The 22,482-nt window shown below is 37.4% G+C and overlaps 2 protein-coding genes across 2 annotated transcripts; one reads left to right on the top strand and one right to left on the bottom strand.

The window, feature by feature from the left end:
* Positions 1-264: 264 nt before the first annotated feature.
* On the top strand, positions 265-15,625 carry LOC145778457 (prostaglandin E2 receptor EP4 subtype-like). The gene is made up of 10 exons (XM_082589934.1): positions 265-462; positions 917-1,018; positions 2,996-3,133; positions 3,774-3,935; positions 9,601-9,698; positions 11,737-11,756; positions 12,503-12,618; positions 13,233-13,346; positions 14,455-14,579; positions 14,886-15,625. The coding sequence occupies exons 1-10, from the start codon at positions 298-300 to the stop codon at positions 15,016-15,018; spliced, it is 1,173 nt and encodes a 390-aa protein (XP_082446060.1). The 5' UTR covers positions 265-297; the 3' UTR covers positions 15,019-15,625.
* Positions 15,626-15,671: 46 nt separating this feature from the next.
* Positions 15,672-22,482, bottom strand: LOC145779073 (uncharacterized). Its single transcript, XM_082590645.1, has 5 exons — positions 20,127-22,482; positions 19,021-19,122; positions 18,235-18,349; positions 17,753-17,823; positions 15,672-16,994 (listed from the first exon to the last, which is right to left on the bottom strand). The coding sequence occupies exons 1-5, from the start codon at positions 22,480-22,482 to the stop codon at positions 16,774-16,776; spliced, it is 2,865 nt and encodes a 954-aa protein (XP_082446771.1). The 3' UTR covers positions 15,672-16,773.

The raw sequence follows: 22,482 nt of genomic DNA, 5'->3' as shown, positions 1-22,482 counted from the left end.
TTTTTAAAATGTGTTTATTTTCGATGTGACAATTTGTGGGCTATATCCTACTCTATGTGGTAATTGTGACCCTAAATATTTTTACCATTTCCTCTGTACTTGCAGGCTTAAGTATACTAAATTTAACTTTTCATTGCAGCTGTAAAGGCATCGAATTTATTGCAATGTTTGTATTTTTCAAGATGAAACCAGAAAATCAGTGACTTTAATAGCTATTGTAATGCTTGATAAACAAATATTTGCAGTAAGATTTTAAACTTTCAGCCTAAATGACAATTCTAAAATCTTTTTTTACAAATGGATGCCAACAACACCAGCTCCTTCCACAATCATGGAAATATTAGCGGAATTCCAGAAGAGATTTGGATGACAGTTCCTCTAGTTACGTTTACTGGAAGCACCTTGGGAAATTTGATAGCAATTTTTGTTATCTGGCGAAACCAAGGAAGGTTGGATAAGCAAGTAAGGCAACAATAGTTTCTCGTACTCCTTTTATGAAACAAATCCCAATGTGCGTAGGCTAATGCGAATGCCAAAGTGAATTTGTAGCCTAAATTCTTAAGTTCTTCGGGTGCTGTGTAGCCCACAATACAGCCTAATGAGATTTGTGGTCATTTTCAAAAATAAAGTCCGATCAGCAATATCTACCTCTGCCATGTCTTAATGTCTGACTCCGGAAAAGTAAAATCCTTTTGAAAATCCAACTTTATCGCCAAAATATGAATAAGCTATGTTTTTTACAGTAGCCTATAGCCTATATATATTTTTATAGTAGCTTTGTTTTTTGCAGTAGCCTCTTTGGTAGGTGATATGGTAGCCGACACCAGTATGACCTAAACTAGCACTTAAACTTTAACCTTTGCTTTTAAACATATCTTCTACAATCAAAAAGGTCCATCTTATCGTTACTTTTCAGTCAGTGTTTTATACTTTGGTCATGGCACTTGCTTTACTGGACTTAATAAGCACTCTAGCAACATCTCCTGTCACATTTATCGCGTACACTGTTGGACACTCGGTGAGTAGATTGATGAGTAATTTGAAAGTTAGAGCTTCAGTAGAGAGTTTGTCTTGTTAAACCATAGGCATACGAAGCTGAGCAACGCGATCAAGTTCATATTCAAGTTTATTACATTTACAGAAACACAAAACTACGCAACAAATTAAATATCGAACGTTTTCGACATTACAAGATGTCCTCTTCAGGAATAACATACATACAACTTAACTACATCTGAATAAAATAGAACGGTTTATTAAATCTATGAACAGGAAAAAATAAAAACTGCACTGTACTTCTAACTAGCTCAAATTCAACGGTATAGGCTCCACGAGAATAAAGCATTCTATTTTATTCAGATGTAGGGTAGTTAAATTGTATGTATGTTATTCCTGAAGAGGACATCTTGTAATGTCGAAAACGTTCGATATTTAATTTGTTGCATAGTTTTGCGTTTCTGTAAATGTAATAAACTTGAATATGTTAAACTTGATCACGTTGCTCAGCTTCGTATGACTATGGTTCAATTTGAAAGTTATCGGCAAAAGAACATTATTTTTAGTTGGTTAAGATCTGGACGTTATTAGTTAAATGATAGCCTATCACTCGTTTGGACTTCACAAGGTAACCTACTTGAATAGTGCTTCCTGGTGTCGGTATAAGACAAAAGTGGCGGCAGTGCGCGCTACTTTTGGTTCGAGTAGCGATATCACGCTACTTTCAAAGTAGCGGATGCCTACCTCTGCTATTAACATGTAGCGAGTTTTTTTGCAACATAGCCTACGTTGAAATAAATTTTGTTTGAATGGTTCAGTTGGGGAAGCGGAGTTATTGGAGGATTCCTTCCTCAGGAAAATAAAATCTTTTTCTTTTAAATTTCTAGTTGCTACAACAACTTTAGCTTGCGAGTAATAGCTTCCTACTGTAGCCTACTTTTCCCAGCTTTCTGTAACTTTTATAGGTGAATTTCGTTTAGTAGGCTACTGTAATCCACAGAATACGGAGAAGCTCAGATTTAAAACTGCTCAAGTGGGTTGCTTTAGCGCTGACATAACGTTCGATCTAGCTCCTGGTTCTAAATTAGGTAGACTACTAAATTAGGCATTAAATAAGGTTTTTAAAGCTTTAATTACAAAGGACTGATGCAAAGCAATGGGTTTGACTGCGCAATCTCGAAGTAGAATTTCTTTACAAAGATAAAATAGAACAGGTTTTATTAGAATTTCCAATCTGGCTGGGCTTTAACTGAAAATAACATAAGCTTACAGTCGATCAATTACTCCAAAAATGGTATGGCATCTAGACAGCACTGTACACAATTCATGGACATTGGACACCTTTCTCCATCTCAGACATGTTGGATCCATTGTCATATGTCTGGCCAACGTAGCTTTTAAAGTCAAAGTTCAGATGGTCAAGCAAGAATAGTGGGCTTCAGGCTTAGCCAGAGCATTACCAGTTTCCAAATTGAAACTATCAAATAATAGTAACCGTTCAGTGATATAGAAATCAGGAGGCTACAGCATCAGATTTTACGTCTTGAAGCAGTTTAACAGATCTTAAGTCGAAAATAATTTGTTCGTGATGAAAAGATCTGGAGTAGCATTTACTAATAATGGAAAAATGGTTGAAATTACTCACATTATTCAAAAATTTGTTTATTATTAAGTTGCTATATTTTTATTTTAATAGTAAATATGAGCCCTCCTTAAAAATGAAAACATAACAAACTTCTATTTTTTTCTTTAAAATGTTATAAACTTGTTATAAAATGTTATAACCTTTAAAATGCTATAAATCTACTAGGGGGAAAGTTGCCCGACTTCCCTTTCTTCTCGGAGCCCCTGAGTATGCGAAACTCCCAGGATTGAACTTACATTTTTAGGTCTATTTTTAGTCTTAGGATTTTTCGGTCTGAGGAAAAAGAAATGTGAAGATTCATTCAGTGTTGTGCACTTAATTGAAGTAAGCTGCTAAAAATGTCGTTTTAATTAGGTAACAGAATTAGGAGGAAAAGCTCTCTGTGACTACTCAGGCATAACGATGGTCTTCTTTGGTATTTCATCCATGGCTGTAGTATTTACGATGGCAGTAGAGCGATTGATTGCGGTGCGATTTGCATTTTTTTACAGGGTGAGTCTTTTTCATGTTTTTAAATGTTTGTTTTTGTTGATATAAGGTTAAAAATGTTGGTCTCTAATATAATGCTTTAATATGCATAGATAAGTTTGGTTACCCCAGCAGCCATTGAATGTGATAGCCTATGGATGTACCAACTGCTGATTGCGTCATTTTTAAGTGCTCTTTTCTACCAGAAAGCTTTCATTACAAACGTTAATTGTAACCATTTCAAGTAGGCTATTTGTAACCACACATATAGTGGGTTATAGGCGAATTATTCGTAAACAATTCTTCGTAAAGCAATTCTTCGTAAAACAATTGTTCGTAAACAGTTGTTGGTGAAATGAAATCCGTAAAAGAATTTTTCGTAAAGCATTTCTTCGTATACATCAAATCTCCATTGCATGCACGAATAAATGCTTTGGGAAGAATTGTTTTACAAAGAATTAACTTTACGAAGAATTGTTTTACGAAAAATTGCTTACGAAGAATTGCTTTACGAAGAACTGTTTACGAAGAAAACGTCGGACACCCATATAGTGATAGTAAATTATGGGCTCTAAAGTTCGGATTCATTCATTTCTTCTAAAAAATGTTATGATATTTTACAAAGTTTTGTGGCTAAACGTTTTAAATAAAAATGCATTTTCAGACAAACGTCGATTCAAAAAAGACAAAAGTGATTGTTAGTTTGGTTCTTTTGTTTTTTCTCCTCTTCTCTGCTCTTCCCTTAGTTGGATTTGGAGAAATCAAAGAGCAACCTCCGGGAACATGGTGTTTCCTTGATTGGAAATCTCTTAACATCCGTCACCAGGTGAAAAAACCTGCTTAAGAACAAAATGAATGCGCTGATACAAAGACAAATATGGCAACTAGGCTCAGGGCCGGATTTAGCTGATGGAGGGCCCGGGACACTTTTAGATCAGGGGGCCCCCGTGCAAAAAATTTTTTCAAGCCTACGGCGCGAAAAACCATCTCTACGTCTACAGTAGCATCAGTCCAGTACTGCACAGCATTTTGCAGAAACTTTAAAGGCCAAAAGGAAAAAAATAACACAAAATCACATTTTTTTCCACATAGAGGGGCCCTTCAAAAGTCGGGGGGCCCGGGGCAACTGCTCCTTTGCTCCCCCCTAAATCCGGGCCTGACTAGGCTACAAAGAAAGAATGCGTTTATTGTTGCATTATTGACAGGAACAACATGTCAGTCACTTTAAATGGAATGTGTTCAACCTATCGACAAATTAAACTGCTCATGGGTACTGGTATTGATAGGGGGTCCAGTGGGTACTTTTAGACCCAGACCAGAATGATAATCGGGCACGTAATCTTTTAAAAGGACCTTGGAACTTAAAGAAACCACCACGTATTCTTCGCTTTTCATAAAAGTGTCTTGATTAAGGGGCTGAGGATCTTATTGGTACAGGGCCCAAATTATCCTTTCAACGACCTTGCTCATGGGCATTACGTAAGGATTATGTACCAAGTAGGATATTTACCAAAACCTTATTGTACTAAATAACGCACCAGTGATTTAGCTATTATTATTTACTTGGAGATGAAAATACTGGGCCTATTCCGAACATGAAAATAAGTTTTTACATGCACATTATAAACATGAGCGTATGGAGTTGCTCAGATAAGTTAATTATCATCATCTTCTCAAAAGCTTCAATACCAATTAGCTGCAATTTCAGCAGCATACGTTCTTGTTCCATCCCAATTACTGCTTTTTCGATTCTTTGCGATGTGAAATCTAGGATAGTTAACAGGGAGGATAATTTGTCGTAAAAGTTTCGTATGGATTGTTAGGTCTCGCCTACATCGTGTTACAGGAACGTAAGCCTATAGTCGTATTGCGGAATCTGTTGCGTCACGTGGACTGTGTTACATTGAAATAAAGCTGATAATAATAATAATTATTACACAAGCCAACACACTTTTTGTGTCAGCATAGTAAATATCATTCTAGGGTATATTTTGGGTGCTGAATTCAAAAATCACATCAGATTTTTTGTATCACCAGGATTTTATGATATCTGAATGCTGTTATGATAAAAATTGGTAAAATCAACTCATGATCTATATTGGTAGACTATAGCGTTTCATGGAATTTGAACCCTTTTTTGCCAACAAGGTCTGCGATAAAGTCTAAATTCATCACGATAAAGTCTAAAGTCGATACAAACATAGCCTAATATTAATGAAAACATTGAGGTATTTCAAGACCTGTTTCATTTTTTTTAATTTTTAATTTTATTGAAGTCTGGTAACTTGAACCCAATTCTTTAAAGTTTATCTGCTAACACTAAACGTTCACCGTCATTTTTTTTACAAAAGTAGGCTACATTGTTATTTTTTCGCGTTAAGAAGTAGGTTTGGTGGCTGTGCAAATCCCCAATGCATATTTTAAACCTTTTAGTTTTGCCATCTTTTCCTTTTGTTGGTGCTACAGTTGTGTGTTTGTAATGTCATTCGCTATATGTTTGCGCCAGTAAAGAAAAATAAAATTGAAGAAATTGAATAGAATAGACACTTAAAAATAGGTTCAATTCTACAGAAAAAAAGAAATTCACATGCACATTTGGGAAACGTTACTCTGGGACAAACTTTCGCTTGCATGATTTTTGTGAATGTTGTGAGTGGATTTAGGATTTCCATTGATCTATCGTCTTAGGTTTTTCACACAAGCTTTACCTGCAGTTTGTGGAGCCCATGATTTGTCCTAATCACCCAGGCGTATTTAAAGTATGCAAGATATGCTTGTTTCACAAAACTTGTTATGATTTGCCTTTGGTTAGGAACAGAATAACTGCCACATATGTAACAAAAAACATCAGGGTCATTTTCACACTTTTCTTCTTGAAGATGCTATCCTGCTACTTATCAGTGGCGCCGCTAGACCTTCAACAATGGGGGGAGGGGCAAAATATTGACAGTGCAAGACAGTGGCGTAGTCAGTAATTTTGAAAGGGGGTGTGTTGACGGCCGGCGGGGGGTCTGGGGGGCCTCCCCCAGAAAATTTCAAAAAATTACTTTCAGTTTGGTGCATTCTGAGAGCATTTTCAACAAAATCGTGGGTGTGAATATTCCTGTAAAATGGTGCTGTCCGGTGGCATAGCAAAAGGATAAGATCATGTTTTCTTGGGAATTTTTCGGAAATAAAGCTAAGTTTCTATGTTTTCTTGTTGCTAATTCTTGGCTGAGTTATTTGAGTGTTTGGTATTGGCAAAACTCGCTCTTTTAATGCAGTTTCGTTTAAAATTAGGCAAACTTTGTTTTAGAGACATAGATTGATTGCTTCTTTTTTTTTGCGAGATTATAGAGTTTTATTATTTATCAATTTTCTCCTTGGTTGATCCAAAAAGCGAAAAAACAAAAAGCTTTGAGACAATGAAGTTACTTTATTTCTGATATATTCAAGTTTTGTATAACAAATAGCTGTTTAAAGACGTTAATCTAGATCGAACAAGCGATCTCAGCAGTGTTGCAGATGGCTTGCATCCTTGCACAGTTTGACGTGAAATTACATCATAGGCTAAAACTTTTCTTGAAAACAATGTATTATCATCCGTAAAGTCAATTTGAAAGGTTAAAACCCCCTCCCTTGGCTACGCCACTGGTGCAAGACAGTGATATATTATTTAATTTCTCTTGTTTTCTACTGCTATTGTCTACTGCAATATAGTCTACCAAAAGTCCTACATTTTTGACATGTCTGATCTGTTGAAAAAAATAAAATTCAAAATAAATCACAGTTTGATTCCGTATGGGACTTGCAACTGCCATGGCTAGCGAAATTCTGCGTAGCTTATTTCCAGATTGAAAAACCATTTTTTACAAATGCACTTTCTGATTATCCAACAGTCTGTTAGTTAAATATGCCTCATGATTTTGACTAGTCTGTTAGTTGACAGAGAAATTATCAAATACTGTACTGAAACGCTGTGAAAACGTTTTTTTATGCTTGGAAAATACAGATGTCAAAACATAGTAGATATATCAAACGCAGAGGCGGTCACATGCGTATTGCGTAGCCTATGACATTGTGAGAATTAAGGCTAATAAAAGTTAATGGAATAAATATACTGTGACGGCCACCGGGCGTAGTTCAACTGCAATAAATAGTCAGCCGGTGTTAAATGATTTTTTATTCTTAATATTTCTTCTTCCTATCCACGAAGATTTCATCAGGAAAATGCACAATATCAAATGATAAGTTTAAAACACAGCATTAGAGAACAATTTTTATATTTCTTATTAAAATGCCAAAAATGCAGTATGACGGAACAATACAGTTAAAGCAAGTCAACATGTTTCTACGTTTATTAGACGTAAAAACAAACTTCACTGAAAGTAAAAATAATCAATTAAAGCGCCAACCCCAGCCAGCTAAATCTGCTGATTTTACATCGATTCAACGTTGTAGGGCGTTGAATCGATGTAAAAAATGCACAATCTTGCTCGCGGGGACGCAAGTCTTCCAATTTAAAGGCAATAAGCAACGCAATATCCTCAGAAATAAAAGAATGAGAAAAGAATTTTACTACAAGTGAAACGTATTTTAACGTCTGATAAGCGTAGGAACATGTTGACTTTAGTTGCATTATTTCGTCATACTGCATTTTTTGCATCTTAATACGTATATAACATTGTTCGCTCATTTTGTGTTTTAAACTTTATCGTCATTATATTGCGCATGAAATCTTCGTGGATCGGATAAAGAAACATTAAGAATAAAAAATCATTTAACACCGGTGGAGCATAATTGCGGCTTAATAAAATAAACTTTAACTAATAGTAACAGGACTATAACATACCAAACTGTTGAAAACTAGACAGGGAAAGCAAAATGTGCCATCCAGAGATACTCATCAAACCACTGGTTACTTACTGTATTGCTTTAGTAGACTTCGTTGAGTTACATCTACATTGTTTCCTTGAAACATTGAATGACCCACTGCTGTATGCACTGCCACCACTCAAGAACCAAGCAAGAGCCAATCAGGCGAAGTACGTGAATACTGTATAATCATAAAATCGTAATAATAACAGCAGCAAGAAGAGCAAGTTTAAAATAAAAGAGAAAGCTTTTACCCCCCCGCCCTTGCAACTTGAGTTGACTTCAGGTTGGGATTCAAATATTAAAAAACTAATAACAATATGTAATAATATAAAAAAATTAAAAAGATGATGCCCAAAACATTGGGGGGGCAGCTGCCCCGCCTGCCCCCCCTCTGCCGGTGCCACTGCTACTTATTCACACCACAAACAGAATTAACACCTTGCTAATATGAAAAAATCTGAGTACATGGAAATTCAAATAAGAATGAGTTATAGACAAGTTTCACATTTAAATCTCCACGTTCAGCAAAAAAGATAAAACCTATGTTATATATCAAAAAGTGGGGTGGTACTAAACATTCAGGCGAAAGTGAATGTAACCCTGCCTGCAAGGGGTAGTTTATGGACAGTTCTCAGAAGGTACATAAGTTGGATGGTCTACCATAGACAGATTGTCCACTAGCCAGATGGTCTAGGTGACTTTTTTGACCAGTGGACCATCTAGCTAGGGGGCCTTCTGACTAGTGTACCTTCTGAAGATAGGTCGGTCACTCCAATGGTCATGGTGTCATATACATCTCCAAATGTTACAAAATAAAATCATTTCCATGATTATGACAAATTTTCAAACACTATTGGCTCATAAGGTCTTTATAAAACGGTAACAGTTTGGTCACAGCGGTAAACCATAATCTTTTCGTGGGAAAATTGTAACATAAGATTACCGGATCCGTTCGTCTGTATGTAATGACCGAAAAAGAAACACTCCTTTGAAACGTCTATTCAAATTTGTATTTCTGTAAAATTAGCCACCTGGCTGTCGAAATTGGGATGCAACACCGTACACCACTAAAACTTGTCACTACAACAAAATACTTAGATAAAAGACGGAAATTTTATCCAGCTGGCAAGCACTAAGCAAACAGTTAAATATGCTTCCAACTTTCAAGCAACCATTTTACGAATGACTAGAATAATTTGCGATATCTCAAACTCACGTAAACAGTAACTGTGACGCAATAATGAAAGACATTGTCACGCAATTCAAACAGGTGTTCAAAGGCGATGATGCAATGTTTCATCAGGTCTTACGAACGATGGTGCAATATTTGGACATTTTCTAGCAATTTCCATGACGTAAGATGCCAGCTAGGTTAAGTAGACCATAACGGTTTTATATGACGTTTGATTTGGTAAAAATTGTCCGTAACACAGTAAGAGAAAATTCGGCCAAAAAGCCAATATTATGAGAAAAAATATCATGCAAAAATCTCAAAACCTGATGTGATGGGTAAAATCTGATATGATTTTTGAAATCAGCAGCCTCAATATACTCCAAATCACATCTTACATTGCAGACACAAATTTTTTTATCTTTTTTGTTGGCCTGTGTTATCATTTGTTTTACAATTGCAGGTTTTTAACTTGACTGTGGTTGCGATGGGAATAATAATGATGGCAGGAACTCTATTTTGCAACCTTTACGTTGTTTTTACCGTCATTTTGAAAAGAAGGTTAGACTATATGGCTAAACCGCATTGTTGGAAGTCGGACAACAAGTTTCGTGAAATCTTGTAACAAAAAGTGCAAATTTGGAAACTAAAGTGTATCATATTGTAGAACTCTTTCTGCTGCAAATTTTTACTATCATGGATTCACTACAAAGTCGTGATAGCGTTGCTTGACAGTTTACTCAAAAGCATTCAAACCCTTTGCATTGTCATTTTGTCAAAATAGTAGTTTTATATTCACAAAAAAACGAGCTTCCATCGAATTTAACGTATCTTTGAATTGTTGTTTATTTGCTCTGCAAGAAAAAGTACATCAAACAAGCTAATTGGAAGCTTTGCAGGAAAATGAAGCTGATGAATAGGGTGCGGTGAAAAATTAAAATTTTAGAATTTCAACAAAAAGTATGTCTTAAATGGTGGCCCTACACCTAAAAACATGTCTGATGGTGTTTTGGAGTTGTTGCACCCCTAACTGTCCGTGCAACTTTGGAAAGTTGTATGCGGGGGGGGCCAAAATCATAAAAAATAGCATAACTCATGATCCATGCGTCGTAGAAAGTTAATTTTTGGCTCTATGGAATCAGAAACACCATGTTTCTATTTGTTCCAAGAGAACTTTTAACTCTAAGAGCAATAGAATTTAAGTTATGCTCAAATATTTAAATTTGAGACATATTGTGGGCAAAAATGTCACAAAATTGACAACAAGTTTGGACAAACCAATGACAAAATTTAAACAAGAAAAATTTTCATTTCTGTCATTTGTCAGTGCTTGACTGTTGAGCTTACACTTCAAATTTCGATAATGGAGCACTGGCTTATAGTATATTGGTACTGTTACTGTACCCTACAAAACAATGATGCAAAATTGTGTATGATGCGCTCAAATAACTTTGGGACAAGAAATTCTGTAGTTTGGGCTAATTACCGGTACTTAAGCTAAGCTCTCTAAATGTTGTCACTTGACTAATCAACGTGTGGGACATTAATCATAAGCAATACATTACACAATCATAAGCAGTGCATCAGTAAACACAATACGATGTGTTGTCAAATTTATTTTCTAAGAGAGTTTGTCGACAGTAAATTGATGCTTAGTATGAAACTTTTTCATAAGTTTTCTTGATTTGATTCGCTGGCGTATCATGCCATCTCGTTTTTCAAAACTAGCTACTGCTCCAGCAGCTTCAGTAACAAGCTTGACATGTCTCTCTTCTCTTTGATTGTGACAGGGATGCTTTAAACTCAACGGTTTGTCATACAGCACGTTTAAATCAGCATCACTTAAGTCCTTGACAGCAAGTGGCTCTGTGATGCTTTCGAGTGCCAAATCGGTAAGTTCATGATATGACTTTGCCTTGACATTAAGTTTTGGTAAAACAAATTTTCGAATTGCTTGGTTGGAATTATCAACATCTTCAACAATCACATCCTTTTCTTCTCGATACCATCCAGAAGTAGAGCCATCTCGTAATGCTCGTATTTTATTTACACCCAATCTTCGAATATCATCATCCTCTTCACACAACATTGCAAGCAAGATGTTTTCGTGGTGGCCAAAATAAGCATTTCTTTGAAGAGTTTTCAAGGCCTCATCTTTTACTTGCTGATTTTAAAATTTGATAACACGCCCGTCGTCGTCAACATTCTGAAGAAATTCTTGCTGTCATCGGAAATCTTGTTATTCAGTTTGATGTCAAACCAAGAAGAAGAATATACTTTCAAACAAAATTCAGCCAAAACATTAAGGTTCTTGGTTCTTCTTCATCCAAGAGTTTACCACCGAGAGTGCACGATAGGTCCTACTTCCATAAATCTCAAATCCTCATCCACTTCTCCTAAAATGATGAACCAACAAATTCTATAAGCGTAGAATTGGTCTGAACTTAGATCATCAGTAACGTCATTTGGTAAAGTCGGAAAAGTGGAATATGGAAGTGGCTGAAACTCTGCAATAAGCCATTCGGAAACTGAACCGCCAATTTCTTTTCCAATTGCACCTGAAAAGCTGTCAGGACTTTTTGTGCAACCATCTAGTAAGGAAAAAAAATCGTAATGGCAGTTCATTGCAATGAAGTAAACAAATTACCCATTGCAATGGGCGTTGAAGGTATCTCTCCAGGTTTACAATACAGCCATTGATATTGCCAGTGTTCACAGCAGTTCCATCAGAACCAATAATTTTCAGTTTATGCTCCAGATCAGTTCCTGATAAGACATTATATATACAAATTTTCAGCAAGTGTTTCTCCTTTACTATTGCTTGTTGTAAAGTGTGTCAAATAAACTTAGTCCTCTGACTCACCCACAACAACAACGTAGTGTTCTTCCAATTGTGTAGACATTGAAGTTTTTCCTGTTTGTTCTTTTACCAAGGTTAGAGTTAAATCCTTTCTGCCATCAAAATAAATCGCATCAACCAGCTGAAAAAACTTCTCTTCGTTTACTCTGATTTCTGTTTTGAACTTTTCTCGTTCTCTTGGGCCTGAAATTCGATTTTCACGCGTAACTTAAATTCTATTGCTCTTAGAGTTAAAAGTTCTCTTGGAACAAATAAAAACTTGGTGTTTCTGATTCCATAGAGCCAAAAATTAACTTTCTACGACGCATGGATCATGAGTTATGCTATTTTTTATGATTTTGGCCCCCCCGCATACAACTTTCCAAGGTTGCACGGACAGTTAGGGGTGCAACAACTTCAAAACACCATCAGACATGTTTTTAGGTGTAGGGCCACCATTTAAGACATACTTTTTGTTGAAATACTAAAATTTTAATTTTTCACCGCACCCTACTGATGAATGCAGCACTTCAAATGATGAGTAAGCAAAAGTTACGCACGATTGCACTGAATGAAATCCAAATGATGACCCTGCTGGCTGTGATGACTTGCGTTTTCATTGTTTGTTACCTTCCTCTGCTGGTAGGGGCCAAGAATTTGCGTTCTAGTCTTAGGACATTAGTCGATAAATCAAAAGATAATTATTTTTAAAAACGCTGTGAAAGCTATACAGCTATGAAATTATGAAATGCAATTATTTTGACATTACCTGTTTGCTTAATGACTCAAACACAAATAAGTATCTGAAGCGTTGAAATTACTTTACAGTAGTTTGAAGAGGTGTTGGCAACAAAAGTATTTTTCAAGTTAGTTGGTTGGCTTTGCTTCTTTATCCTCGTAGGGTCGGTTACCGAGACTGACAAAGTGAAGTTTCCCATGGAAGTGCGGCTAAATGGAAAACAGTTCTTGAACTGCATTACTCACCCATCACACCCCGAGAGCCGAACCAGTGCAGTTTGATCTTTGAGTCGGGCGCGTAACCACTGAGCTAATAGGGCGGACATATTTATTTTATTATAAACTTTTTTTTTATCTTGGTTTCGTTTTGCATCACCCTTCATAGTGGTATAAAATTTTTATTTTTTTAACCTCAATAATAAAAAAATAATTTCAAACATCTCTGCGAGTTTATTTGAAGTCACCAGCTTAATTTCTGTTCTTGCTACAAACTCTCTAATCATATATTTGTACCACAGCTTCGTATCACTCTCAGTCAGATCACAGCAATCTATTCCATTGAAGATCAATCTGTATCTTGGAATCTGTTCGCCGTTAGAATGGCTTCAATAAACCCGGTTCTTGACCCGTGGGTGAGACGCCTTGCAGTTAATTGGCTCCAAGCTTCCTGTGTCTCATAATATCAAATGTTATGCGTTTGCCATACAGTCGGGTTGCTTGGCATTATGATGCGGATCGGCAGTCAAAATAAAGTAGAAGACAGTTGTTTTCCGTACAATTCTAAGCACATCGTTGATAGGAAAAGCTATAGAATAGCGTTTCTCTTGTGGCTATTCATAGAAGTAATAAGGCCACCGCGCCATCCCAGGTAAATTTCGGGTTAGGTTGTTAAGTTGTAGCCACGGTTGTACACTACAGTCGAAGCACGAATCCCTGACTGCGCAGTTATTCAAACACCAACTCCGACTCTCGAAGCTTCAAAGGCCTTCTAGCTTCCACACGTAAAGCGCTACATACAGTAGAGTTGACAGGGAGGGCAGCCTGTATTAGGTTACATATGGGGCAGCCTGTATTAGGTTTATGGGTTACATATGGGCAGCCCATATTAGATTTGTGGGTTGAGTGTGAGCAACCCACATGAAACCCATAAATGAATATGGGCAGCCTATATGGGGGCAATGTGATGCCCGCGGACACAATGTGTATGGGCCCCATATGGGCATCTCACATGGGGCCCGTACATCGGCCCATATGGGTCCCCATGTGGGGCCCATATAGGCTTGCTGGCTGGGTTTAGGGGCCCAGAATTTTTTCAAGAGACCCAGGACCATGAAAAAACCACCGCATATTCTTTGGATATCGTGCGTTTTCTTAACAAAATGTTTTGACTTGGGGCCCAAAAATGTCATTGGTACCGAGCCCAAGATATCGTATCAACGGCCCTGGCTATACATAGGCTGAGAACAAAAGTATCCTACTTCAGACTCGTCCCTTTCTTTCCAGCTTTTAATTCCCTAACCTTGGTTAGTTATTATTTGCCATATAATATCATTCTTTGCTACTTTTTTGCTATTTTTTTGCATAATATTATTTGCTTTGTTTTCCTGTTTCACAAAATGACAAAATTAACGTATGAAAGTGCAGTACGCACAGCTCATGGTCGAGAACAATGGCGCATTGTATCCAACCCTCCATACGAGGAAGGAACAAAATGATGATGATGTTTTCCTGTTTGTTTAGGTTTATATCTTATGCCGAAGATCAACAATGGTCGGATTCTTCAAGTTTGTCAAGATGATTGTGACGTGCCAATGCACAAAAGACCGTTTCATTGCGTTGTTTTCTTCGGGACGAGAGTTTAAAAGGTAACCTAAATAACATCTGTAAACGTTGAATCAATGTAAAAAAACGACAGATTTGCTGTCAAGGTGACAATGGGATAGCGTTTTGTTTATTTCATGTCTTGTTTAAGTAAAATCAATTTTGAGCTCTTTTTAAGCGTGATCCACCTTTAGTGACAAAGTTCAAAGTTACTTTGTTATTGCATAAAATTATGATTATTGATTATTATTTCACTATGCACTGGATTTCAAACATAAATAAAATAGAAAAAAGATAGTCTGTCAATAAAAATTAAACTTACAGCTTATAAGTTATACTTTAACCACCAGGCGGGCTTCAAACAAAAGCATCCTGGAAGAATCAAATAGAAAGCAAACTCTCCTTTCATCTCGGTCGCAAAGCAGAGATGGACAGTTAGAAATGAAGTTTGGCAACAAGTGGAAATCTGGACTCGTCAAATAATCTGCTTTTCTTTTTTAAACTGGATACAGTACAATATTTCAAAGCATTTCTTTCTTTTGTTTCATTTACCTAACAATCACACACAGCAGCGTTGACAGAGGGGTCCGGGGGGTCACGGGATAATTTTAGGGGGTCATAACCTTTCCGCGGGGTTCGGGAGCTTGAAGAAACCACCGCGTATTCTTCGGATGTCGTCGGTTTGTCTTACAAGTTGCTTGATTTAGGACCCGAGGCTTTCATTGGTACTGGGGCCGAAGTTATCCTGTTGACGGCCCTGTTCGCACAGTGTGTAGTTGGTTGGTTGGTTTCGCATCTTTATCCTCGGACTAACAAAGCCTTGATAGGTTATTCTTGGTAGTTTCGCATACTTGTAGAGGCTTTTGACGCAGGACCGGTTACCGAGATTGACAGAGTGAAGTTTCCTGATTGTTCAAGTGTTGTTGCCGGGGAATTATTCCATTCATTAGGTGCCGCTGAATGGAGAGCAGTCCTTAGTATGCATTGCTCAAGCGCACACCCCGAGACTCGAACCAGCACCGCTTGATCTTGACGATGTCACGCGGTAACCAACAGAGCAATCCTTGACGAGTTGCATGCAGGCTTTTTTATTATGTGCACAATTTGCTTATGCGTTGCAGCTTTTAACATTGATATACTGTAGAGCGTGGTTGGCTACTGTAGAAACACGCAACCAACTAGCATTTACTGAAAATCGACGTTGAATGTGTTTTTTCTATTTTGCAATTGTGTATGAAAAACTTGTCATTGACACCATTTGTAGTTTATAAATAAAGAAAAGTTTGACCCTTTAAATTGCGAACCATGGTAACTAAAATCTGAGTGAATGGAGAATTGAAGACGTAGTGTCACTTTTTCCATGGAGCTGTTCTTCTTCGTTCCAATGACATCCAAAGATGGAAAAGTGAGGTTTCTCAGTAGACACATCATCTTTTTCAAACCCAGAATAAGCTTATATAAATTAGAAGTATTATTTAGCCTACCAAGCTTATCCTGTGTTTGCATTTCCTGTTGTGATGTGAGATTCTATTGTTGTTTGGAATTGTTAAAATGCATTGTCCATGAAAAGCATTTGTCACCACACCAAAATATAGTCTGTTGCAAAACTAGGACAAATATTACATATCTTGAAGAAAATGAAGTAAATTATAACCAATCACTAGGTTGCCGTGACTTGAGCAATCTGAAAAGTTTCCCTCGATCGTTTAGTAACCTGCAAGGTTGTAAAATCGCAGCACAACGAACAGTAGAACAAATAAATTATCTGACTAGGAATAAATAGTTCACAGCATCTATCGAAGGACATACGCAACTAATGATAAAAATACAATAATTTAAAAAGCACGATAACGCAATAAAATTACCAACTAGTAAAAGGGAAAGATAAGTAGGTTATTGCACAATTAAAGCTTTTGCTTATAACCAACGTGGTCCATTGGATGATAGTACAAACAACTCCTGAAGCTAAATCACAAAAAACAATAGCCTATCAAAACAACGCTATGAATCTGTAGACATGAGTTTGATAACAGTTCGATGTTCGATAAAATGCATTTGTGACATTTTTGAATTGTCGTGTAGGAATTAGCTTCATGTTGAACAAATAGGCCCTCAGACTCTAACTAGGCTGCGCGTGTTCTTATTGTATTGCATCATCGTGATGGTTCTCTCTGGCAATACCAATAATAGGCTACTGCATGGACCGCGAATTCACAAAGGTTTCCTCCATTTGATCTACTAGACTATGTCCCCAGCACAACTGGCGTTTCTTGAAGTTGAAATAGAAGCATCTGTGGACAGCCCAGACGATGAACTCCAAAGTCGATCCAGTTTGCCGAGTATTCTGGACTTGTTTGGCGAGTTTGAAAAGTTTGGATTATTTGCTGCATGCAGTTTCAGTTTCGGTCCAATGATTACGCTGGAACCGGCATCTTCTGAGAAGTTGTTCCAGCTGGATCCTGTTGAAAGTTACGTCACAGTCAGAAAATGCCATTCAATGAGATCACAGGCGTATCCAAAACAACGGGGAAATTAGGGAAATGGGATGAAATTATGTCGAAGGTAGAAAACATACGTTGCGATATGGGTACCATAACAAAACTGCCGATAAAATTATGCCATTGTCAAAAACGCTACATATTAGTATTATCAAATCAAATACCAAATGACCAAAGCATAGCCCATCTGGGCTTCTACGCTGCAAAAGATCACAGAAAGACAATTTAGCCTCAATCTTTCAAGTGTTTTTTTGGTTATAGGCAATTGTTCGAAAGCAATTGTTCGTAAAGCAATTGTTCGTAAGCAATTGTTCGTAAAACAATTGTTCGTAAACTGTTTTTCGTAAAATGAAATCTGTAAAACAATTCTTCGTAAAGCATTTCTTCGTATACATCAAATTTTAACTGCATGCACGAAAAAATGCTTTAGGAAGAATTGTTTTACGAAGAATTAATTTTACGAACAATTGTTTTACGAACAATTGTTTTACGAACAATTGCTTACGAACAATTGCTTTACGAACAATTGCTCACGAACAATTTGTCGGACACCGTTTTTTTCATACTCGCCCTAAAAACTTTGCAAACTGTGTTGTTATTATTATTATTACTATATATTTTACTAATTACATTATTTACAAACTTCGACAAACAGAAACTTTACATTTATTGACTCACAACATGTGGAGCCTTTCATATGATTTCATGGCGGCGCCTACCTGCGTACACTGGCATCTCAATTCGGTCCCTGTTGGTTGAACTTTCTCCTGCTTGATTTATCTTTGATTTGCTGAACGATAAGTTAGCAATGAGAATTAAGAGATAAGGAAGTAACGTAGACATCTTTAGTTAGAAGAAGGTTATGGCAAGGAGGAAAAATCATTAGTTGCTCAAACGCACAATCCGCCCAGATAGCTCAGTTGCGGATGTGCGCTTGAGCAACGCACGTTAAAGACTGCTCTCCATTCAGCGGCACCTAATGGATGGAATAATTCCCCCGCTCGACACGCGCCGTCACTATTCGACAAACGTCGTGCCTTACGGAAAAGTGATTTCAGTCATTTCAGTTTTAGTGATTTCAGTTCTACGTAGGTTTATAGCCCACATGACAAAGAGGTGTTTAACTTTTTGAGGAAAGCAAGTAGGCCTATGTAGGGTATTATCCTGTCAATGTTCGCTGTCACCAGAAAATTCACCTTACCTTTTTCCCTCATTGGAGCATGCGACAATTAGAAGCGTTAGTGCGAGAATGAATATGAGGAGGACGACAAACCCAGCAATAACAAGAAGTGGAACAGAATATGTCACGGAAGCACCTGAAGAGCAATCAATTTGAGAGCCACAAATAAGTTGTGAAGGTTATAGGTCAGACTAAATATAGTCAGGCCCGAATTTAGAGGGGGGGCAGAGGGTGCAGGTGCCCCGGGCCCCTCTTTTGAAGGTGGAAAAATGTGATTTTGTGTTTTTTTTTCAGCCTTTGAAGTTTCTGCAAAATGCTGTGCGGTGCTGGATTAATGTTACTGTAGACGTAGAGGTGTTTTTTTTGCGCCATAGGCGAGAAACATTTTTTTGCACGGGGCCCCCTGATCTAAATGTGCCCCGGAGCCCTCATCATCTAAATCCAGCCCTGGATATAGTAATCTACTAGCCTACTGGTAGCTTTGCTTTGAACACTACTGCTTCTCTAGGTGTTTTAGGTGTTTTATCAAACCATTTGTTTGCTTTTGTAGACAAAATAGCCCAATAAAACACAAGCTATACTTTAATCCAAATCCAAGAAACTTTAATTTGTCTCTAGCAATGGCACACCATAAACTATATAACATAGGCTACCTATGTCTACATTTTTCTACACACACCGAAAAAAACTTTCCGCAAAATGCCATAGAATATGATTAAAATAGAAATTGGTTAAATTATTTAATAGACTTAATTAAGTTGAAATCAACTTCAAACTAATTTCTTATATCTGAATAAAACATCTTACCAGTAGAAAAATTCACAGCCCTTTCGGTGGAATGCACAAGAATTGTTCCTTTTTCCGTCGAAAACGTTACAGCTTCACTGTTACCAGAAGAATTTGTGGTTGCTGTTAAATTCAAAACATTAAAAACTAATTTGTATGATTATAAGGATTGACAGAGAAGTCTAAAAAAGTCGACGGGTTGGACTGAGGCACTGACAGCAGATTTTTTAAGCAACCGATTAAGTTAATCGTCTGATTAGTTAGTCAAGAATCAGTTTGTGCAAAATACATCTGTGAATCAGTAATGATTGACAATTCTAATTAGCGGATTGCGGTTGGGGTATATGCGAAACAATTAGTCCGCAAAATATGTTAGTTAATCAGCATGTTAGCTTTAGTCGGTAAATATAATAACCCACAGTTGATACTTCTAACCATACAAGTGAAACTAAATAGATTTTGTGCTAACAATACTGCTGAGAAGAAACTCTGTTTTTGCAAGTAGCCTACTAGAAGGGTTAATTCTCAATTCATCCATTTACTACAATCTTGCTGTTATCAAAAAAATTACACTGTTTTTAAAACTCACTCTTTCCACTGCTTATAATATGGCCTATAAAACGTAGCCTATTGCATTTTGTTTCAGAAAAAAAGCTTTTTATACAGAGGATGTGATTTTGCTTCTATTCCATTTAATCCACAAATTTGTTTGTAGTCTACAACAAACAAAAACAAACATTAAATAAACGCCAAACAGGGCCAATGCACACCACTTTAGTCCGCCCCGTTAGCTCAGTGGTTACGCGCCCGGCTCAAGATCACACGGCGCTGGTTCGACTCTCGGGGAGTGCGCTTGAGCAACGCATTTTAGGACTGCTCTCCATTCAGCGGCACCTTGTGAATGGAATAATCACCAGGCAACAACACTTCAACAATCGGAACCTTCACTCTGTCAATCTCGGTAACCGGCCCTATGTCAAAAGCCTCTCCAAGAATGTAAAACTACCAGGAATAACTTATCAAGGCTTTTTCAGTCCGAGAATAAAGATTCAAAAAACCAAACCAAGCTGGGATACGACAAAAAAAGAACAGCAAACATATCGAAATCTATGTTTTCAAACACCAACCTTCGGTTTTGTGAAATTTATCTGTTGATCCCGTGTGGAAGGTAGAATTCGAAACGCTCAAGCTGGCTTCAAATAAATTTGTGGATGCCGAAGGTGTTGTCACAGCAGCAGAATAATTCAACGTTGATGTTTCGTATGCCACAGAACTTGTCAAAGAGGTAACCAGTTTGGTAGGTAAGGATTTAGTTTTAGAGAAAAATGTACTTTCTACATAAGAATCAGCGGTACTGTTTGACAAAGACGGTTTGTTTATTGAAGGTACTGTCTTCATAGTTGCTCTTGATAATGTAGATGAACTTGAAGTTGAAAAACTTTCCGTAAAGTTAGAAGTCCTTTGGTTTGGTGTGCTTACCTCATGGCTTTCATTAGAAGTGGATGCGTTAAAAGGGCTAACTGCTATTGATGAAGATGACAATGATTCGGAGAGAGACTGCAATGTATTTGATATCACGTCTGTGGTTTGATTATAAATATTCTTTGAAGTTGTAAAATCTGGTGGTTTTGATTCTGACTGCGTCATTCTAGCAGTGGAAGGCAAACTTGTTTCAGTAGTTTTCATAGATGCACTTGCGGGCATCTGTTCTGTATATTGAATCGATCCCCCAGATGATGCATGAACGTCTTTCGACGAAGTTTCAACTGCAACGGATGCATTCGTAATTCTGCTTATTAACGTTGATGAAACAGTTGGATTGTTTTCAGTTTTAGAGAAAGGTCGAGAACTTGGCTCGAGTAATGCACTTCGGGTAAACGTAGTGGTTATATCGACAATGCCCTCGGTGGCGGTAGTTTTTTCGTTAAATCGCGACGAAACAGTTCGTTGTCGTTCTGATATTGAGCTCACTGATGTCACAGGCTGTGCAGATGCTTCGTATCCCGTGGAAAACAATTCTGGTTCTTTTGAACCGGCAGCCTTCTTGGATGTAGTCAAAAAGGCTGAAGTCATCAATGTGGCGTCGCTTGACATCATAGTTGCGTCATCTCCAGAAGCTCGTGGAGTTGGAATTAAAGTTTTGGTAAATCTTTCTCCATCGTTGTATTCGGGAAGATTGGAAATCGCTTCAAAGGAAGTTAACGAAGATGCTGTATTTATATTCGAGTGGTGCTCTGATGTTGCTACACTGTTGGGAATAGGGACACTTTTTGATATGGGAGTGAGCACATTTTCTGTTGAAATTTCTTGTTCATGGGAAAAAGTGATTTCTTGTTCGTCTAAATACGACGTGGTGATTAATTTTAAGATTTCGTCCATTGGAGTGTTAGATACTGGCTGTGATGGTGGAGTCATAACATGTATAGGATTGGGAGTAATAATGCCTGTAGAAACTTTAGAAGGATGGAGGGTTTGCGTTAAACTGCCTGTTGCATTCGCAGTGGAAGATTTTTCATCGCCAATTGGCGTTGTTCTTTTGAATGACGATTGCATAGTCTCTAATGGGAATGTAATAGTTTTGGTTCTTATTGACGGAGACATTCGATCAACTATTTCTGTCGTAGCAGATTCAACTTTTGCAAAGGTTACAAAAACGTCTGTTGAAGCTTTTATAGGAGGACTGGTGGTGTTGAAAAACGAATTTAGTGTTGATGCTGTTGATGCAACCGGTACTTTATTTCTGTCTGTGATTGGGAAAAGTGTTATGGAATCTTCTGTTGCTATTATTGGAGAAGAATATGAATCTGTAAAGGAAAAACTTCCAGAAACTTCAGTTTCTGTAGTTGATGTTGTTGTCTTAGTGTCAATGTTGTGTCTTGGTATTTCAGATGTTGAAGGTGGAAAGACAGTCGTTGAACTAAAATCATTACCATCCGGAACTGAAGAGGCATTTTTCAATGGTACAATATACTTATTGGTAAGTGGAGAGAATATGGTTGTTTTCTCTGCGGTAGTGTTGTATGGCAAGATAGAAGTTGATGCATCAGACGTTACGTCCGGTACAGTCAACGCGTTGGTTTCGGTTCGAGCAACATCTGTTGAACCGATAGCGTCATCTTCAGAATCACTGATGAACCCGAAAGTAGGAACAATGGTGGAAACATCACGTTTACTTGCAGTTTCATTAGAAAAAGTGGATAGAACTTTATAATTTTTTCCAACTGAGCTGCCTTCTCCCAAAATTATAGAAAACTGCTTTGTGACTTGAGGTTTTGGACTTAACTCAGTTGAACGGGTAGAAGTCGTTCCATTTTGAAATTTGCTTGAAGGAGTTGATGTGGCTGTTTGGTAGTATGAAAATTCAGAACCACTGAAGTTGTCTCCAGAATTATCGATGGAACCGTATGTTGGACTAACAGCAGATGATTGGTCTTCAAGCAAAGCGTTTGACACTGTCAGTAAAGGTTCTTCATATGTTGTCAT

The sequence above is a fragment of the Aplidium turbinatum genome, chromosome 10 (genome assembly GCF_918807975.1).
Source record: "Aplidium turbinatum chromosome 10, kaAplTurb1.1, whole genome shotgun sequence".
NCBI lineage: Eukaryota > Metazoa > Chordata > Ascidiacea > Aplousobranchia > Polyclinidae > Aplidium > Aplidium turbinatum.
This window is presented reverse-complemented; position numbering and strand designations above follow the sequence as displayed.

What these genes read in the sequence shown, in the direction of transcription:
- LOC145778457 (XM_082589934.1), top strand. Translation starts at nt 298, where the DNA reads ATGGATGCCAACAACACCAGCTCCTTCCACAATCATGGAAATATTAGC. An exon ending in TTTGTTACCTTCCTCTGCTG is followed by an intron (nt 12,619 to 13,232) that starts GTAGGGGCCAAG and finishes TTTGTACCACAG; the next exon opens with CTTCGTATCACTCTCAGTCA. An exon ending in TCGGGACGAGAGTTTAAAAG is followed by an intron (nt 14,580 to 14,885) that starts GTAACCTAAATA and finishes TTTAACCACCAG; the next exon opens with GCGGGCTTCAAACAAAAGCA.
- LOC145779073 (XM_082590645.1), bottom strand. Translation starts at nt 22,482, where the DNA reads ATGACAACATATGAAGAACCTTTACTGACAGTGTCAAACGCTTTGCTT. An exon ending in GGCTGTGAATTTTTCTACTG is followed by an intron (nt 18,350 to 19,020) that starts GTAAGATGTTTT and finishes ATTGCTCTTCAG; the next exon opens with GTGCTTCCGTGACATATTCT. An exon ending in TGAGATGCCAGTGTACGCAG is followed by an intron (nt 16,995 to 17,752) that starts GTAGGCGCCGCC and finishes AACTTTCAACAG; the next exon opens with GATCCAGCTGGAACAACTTC.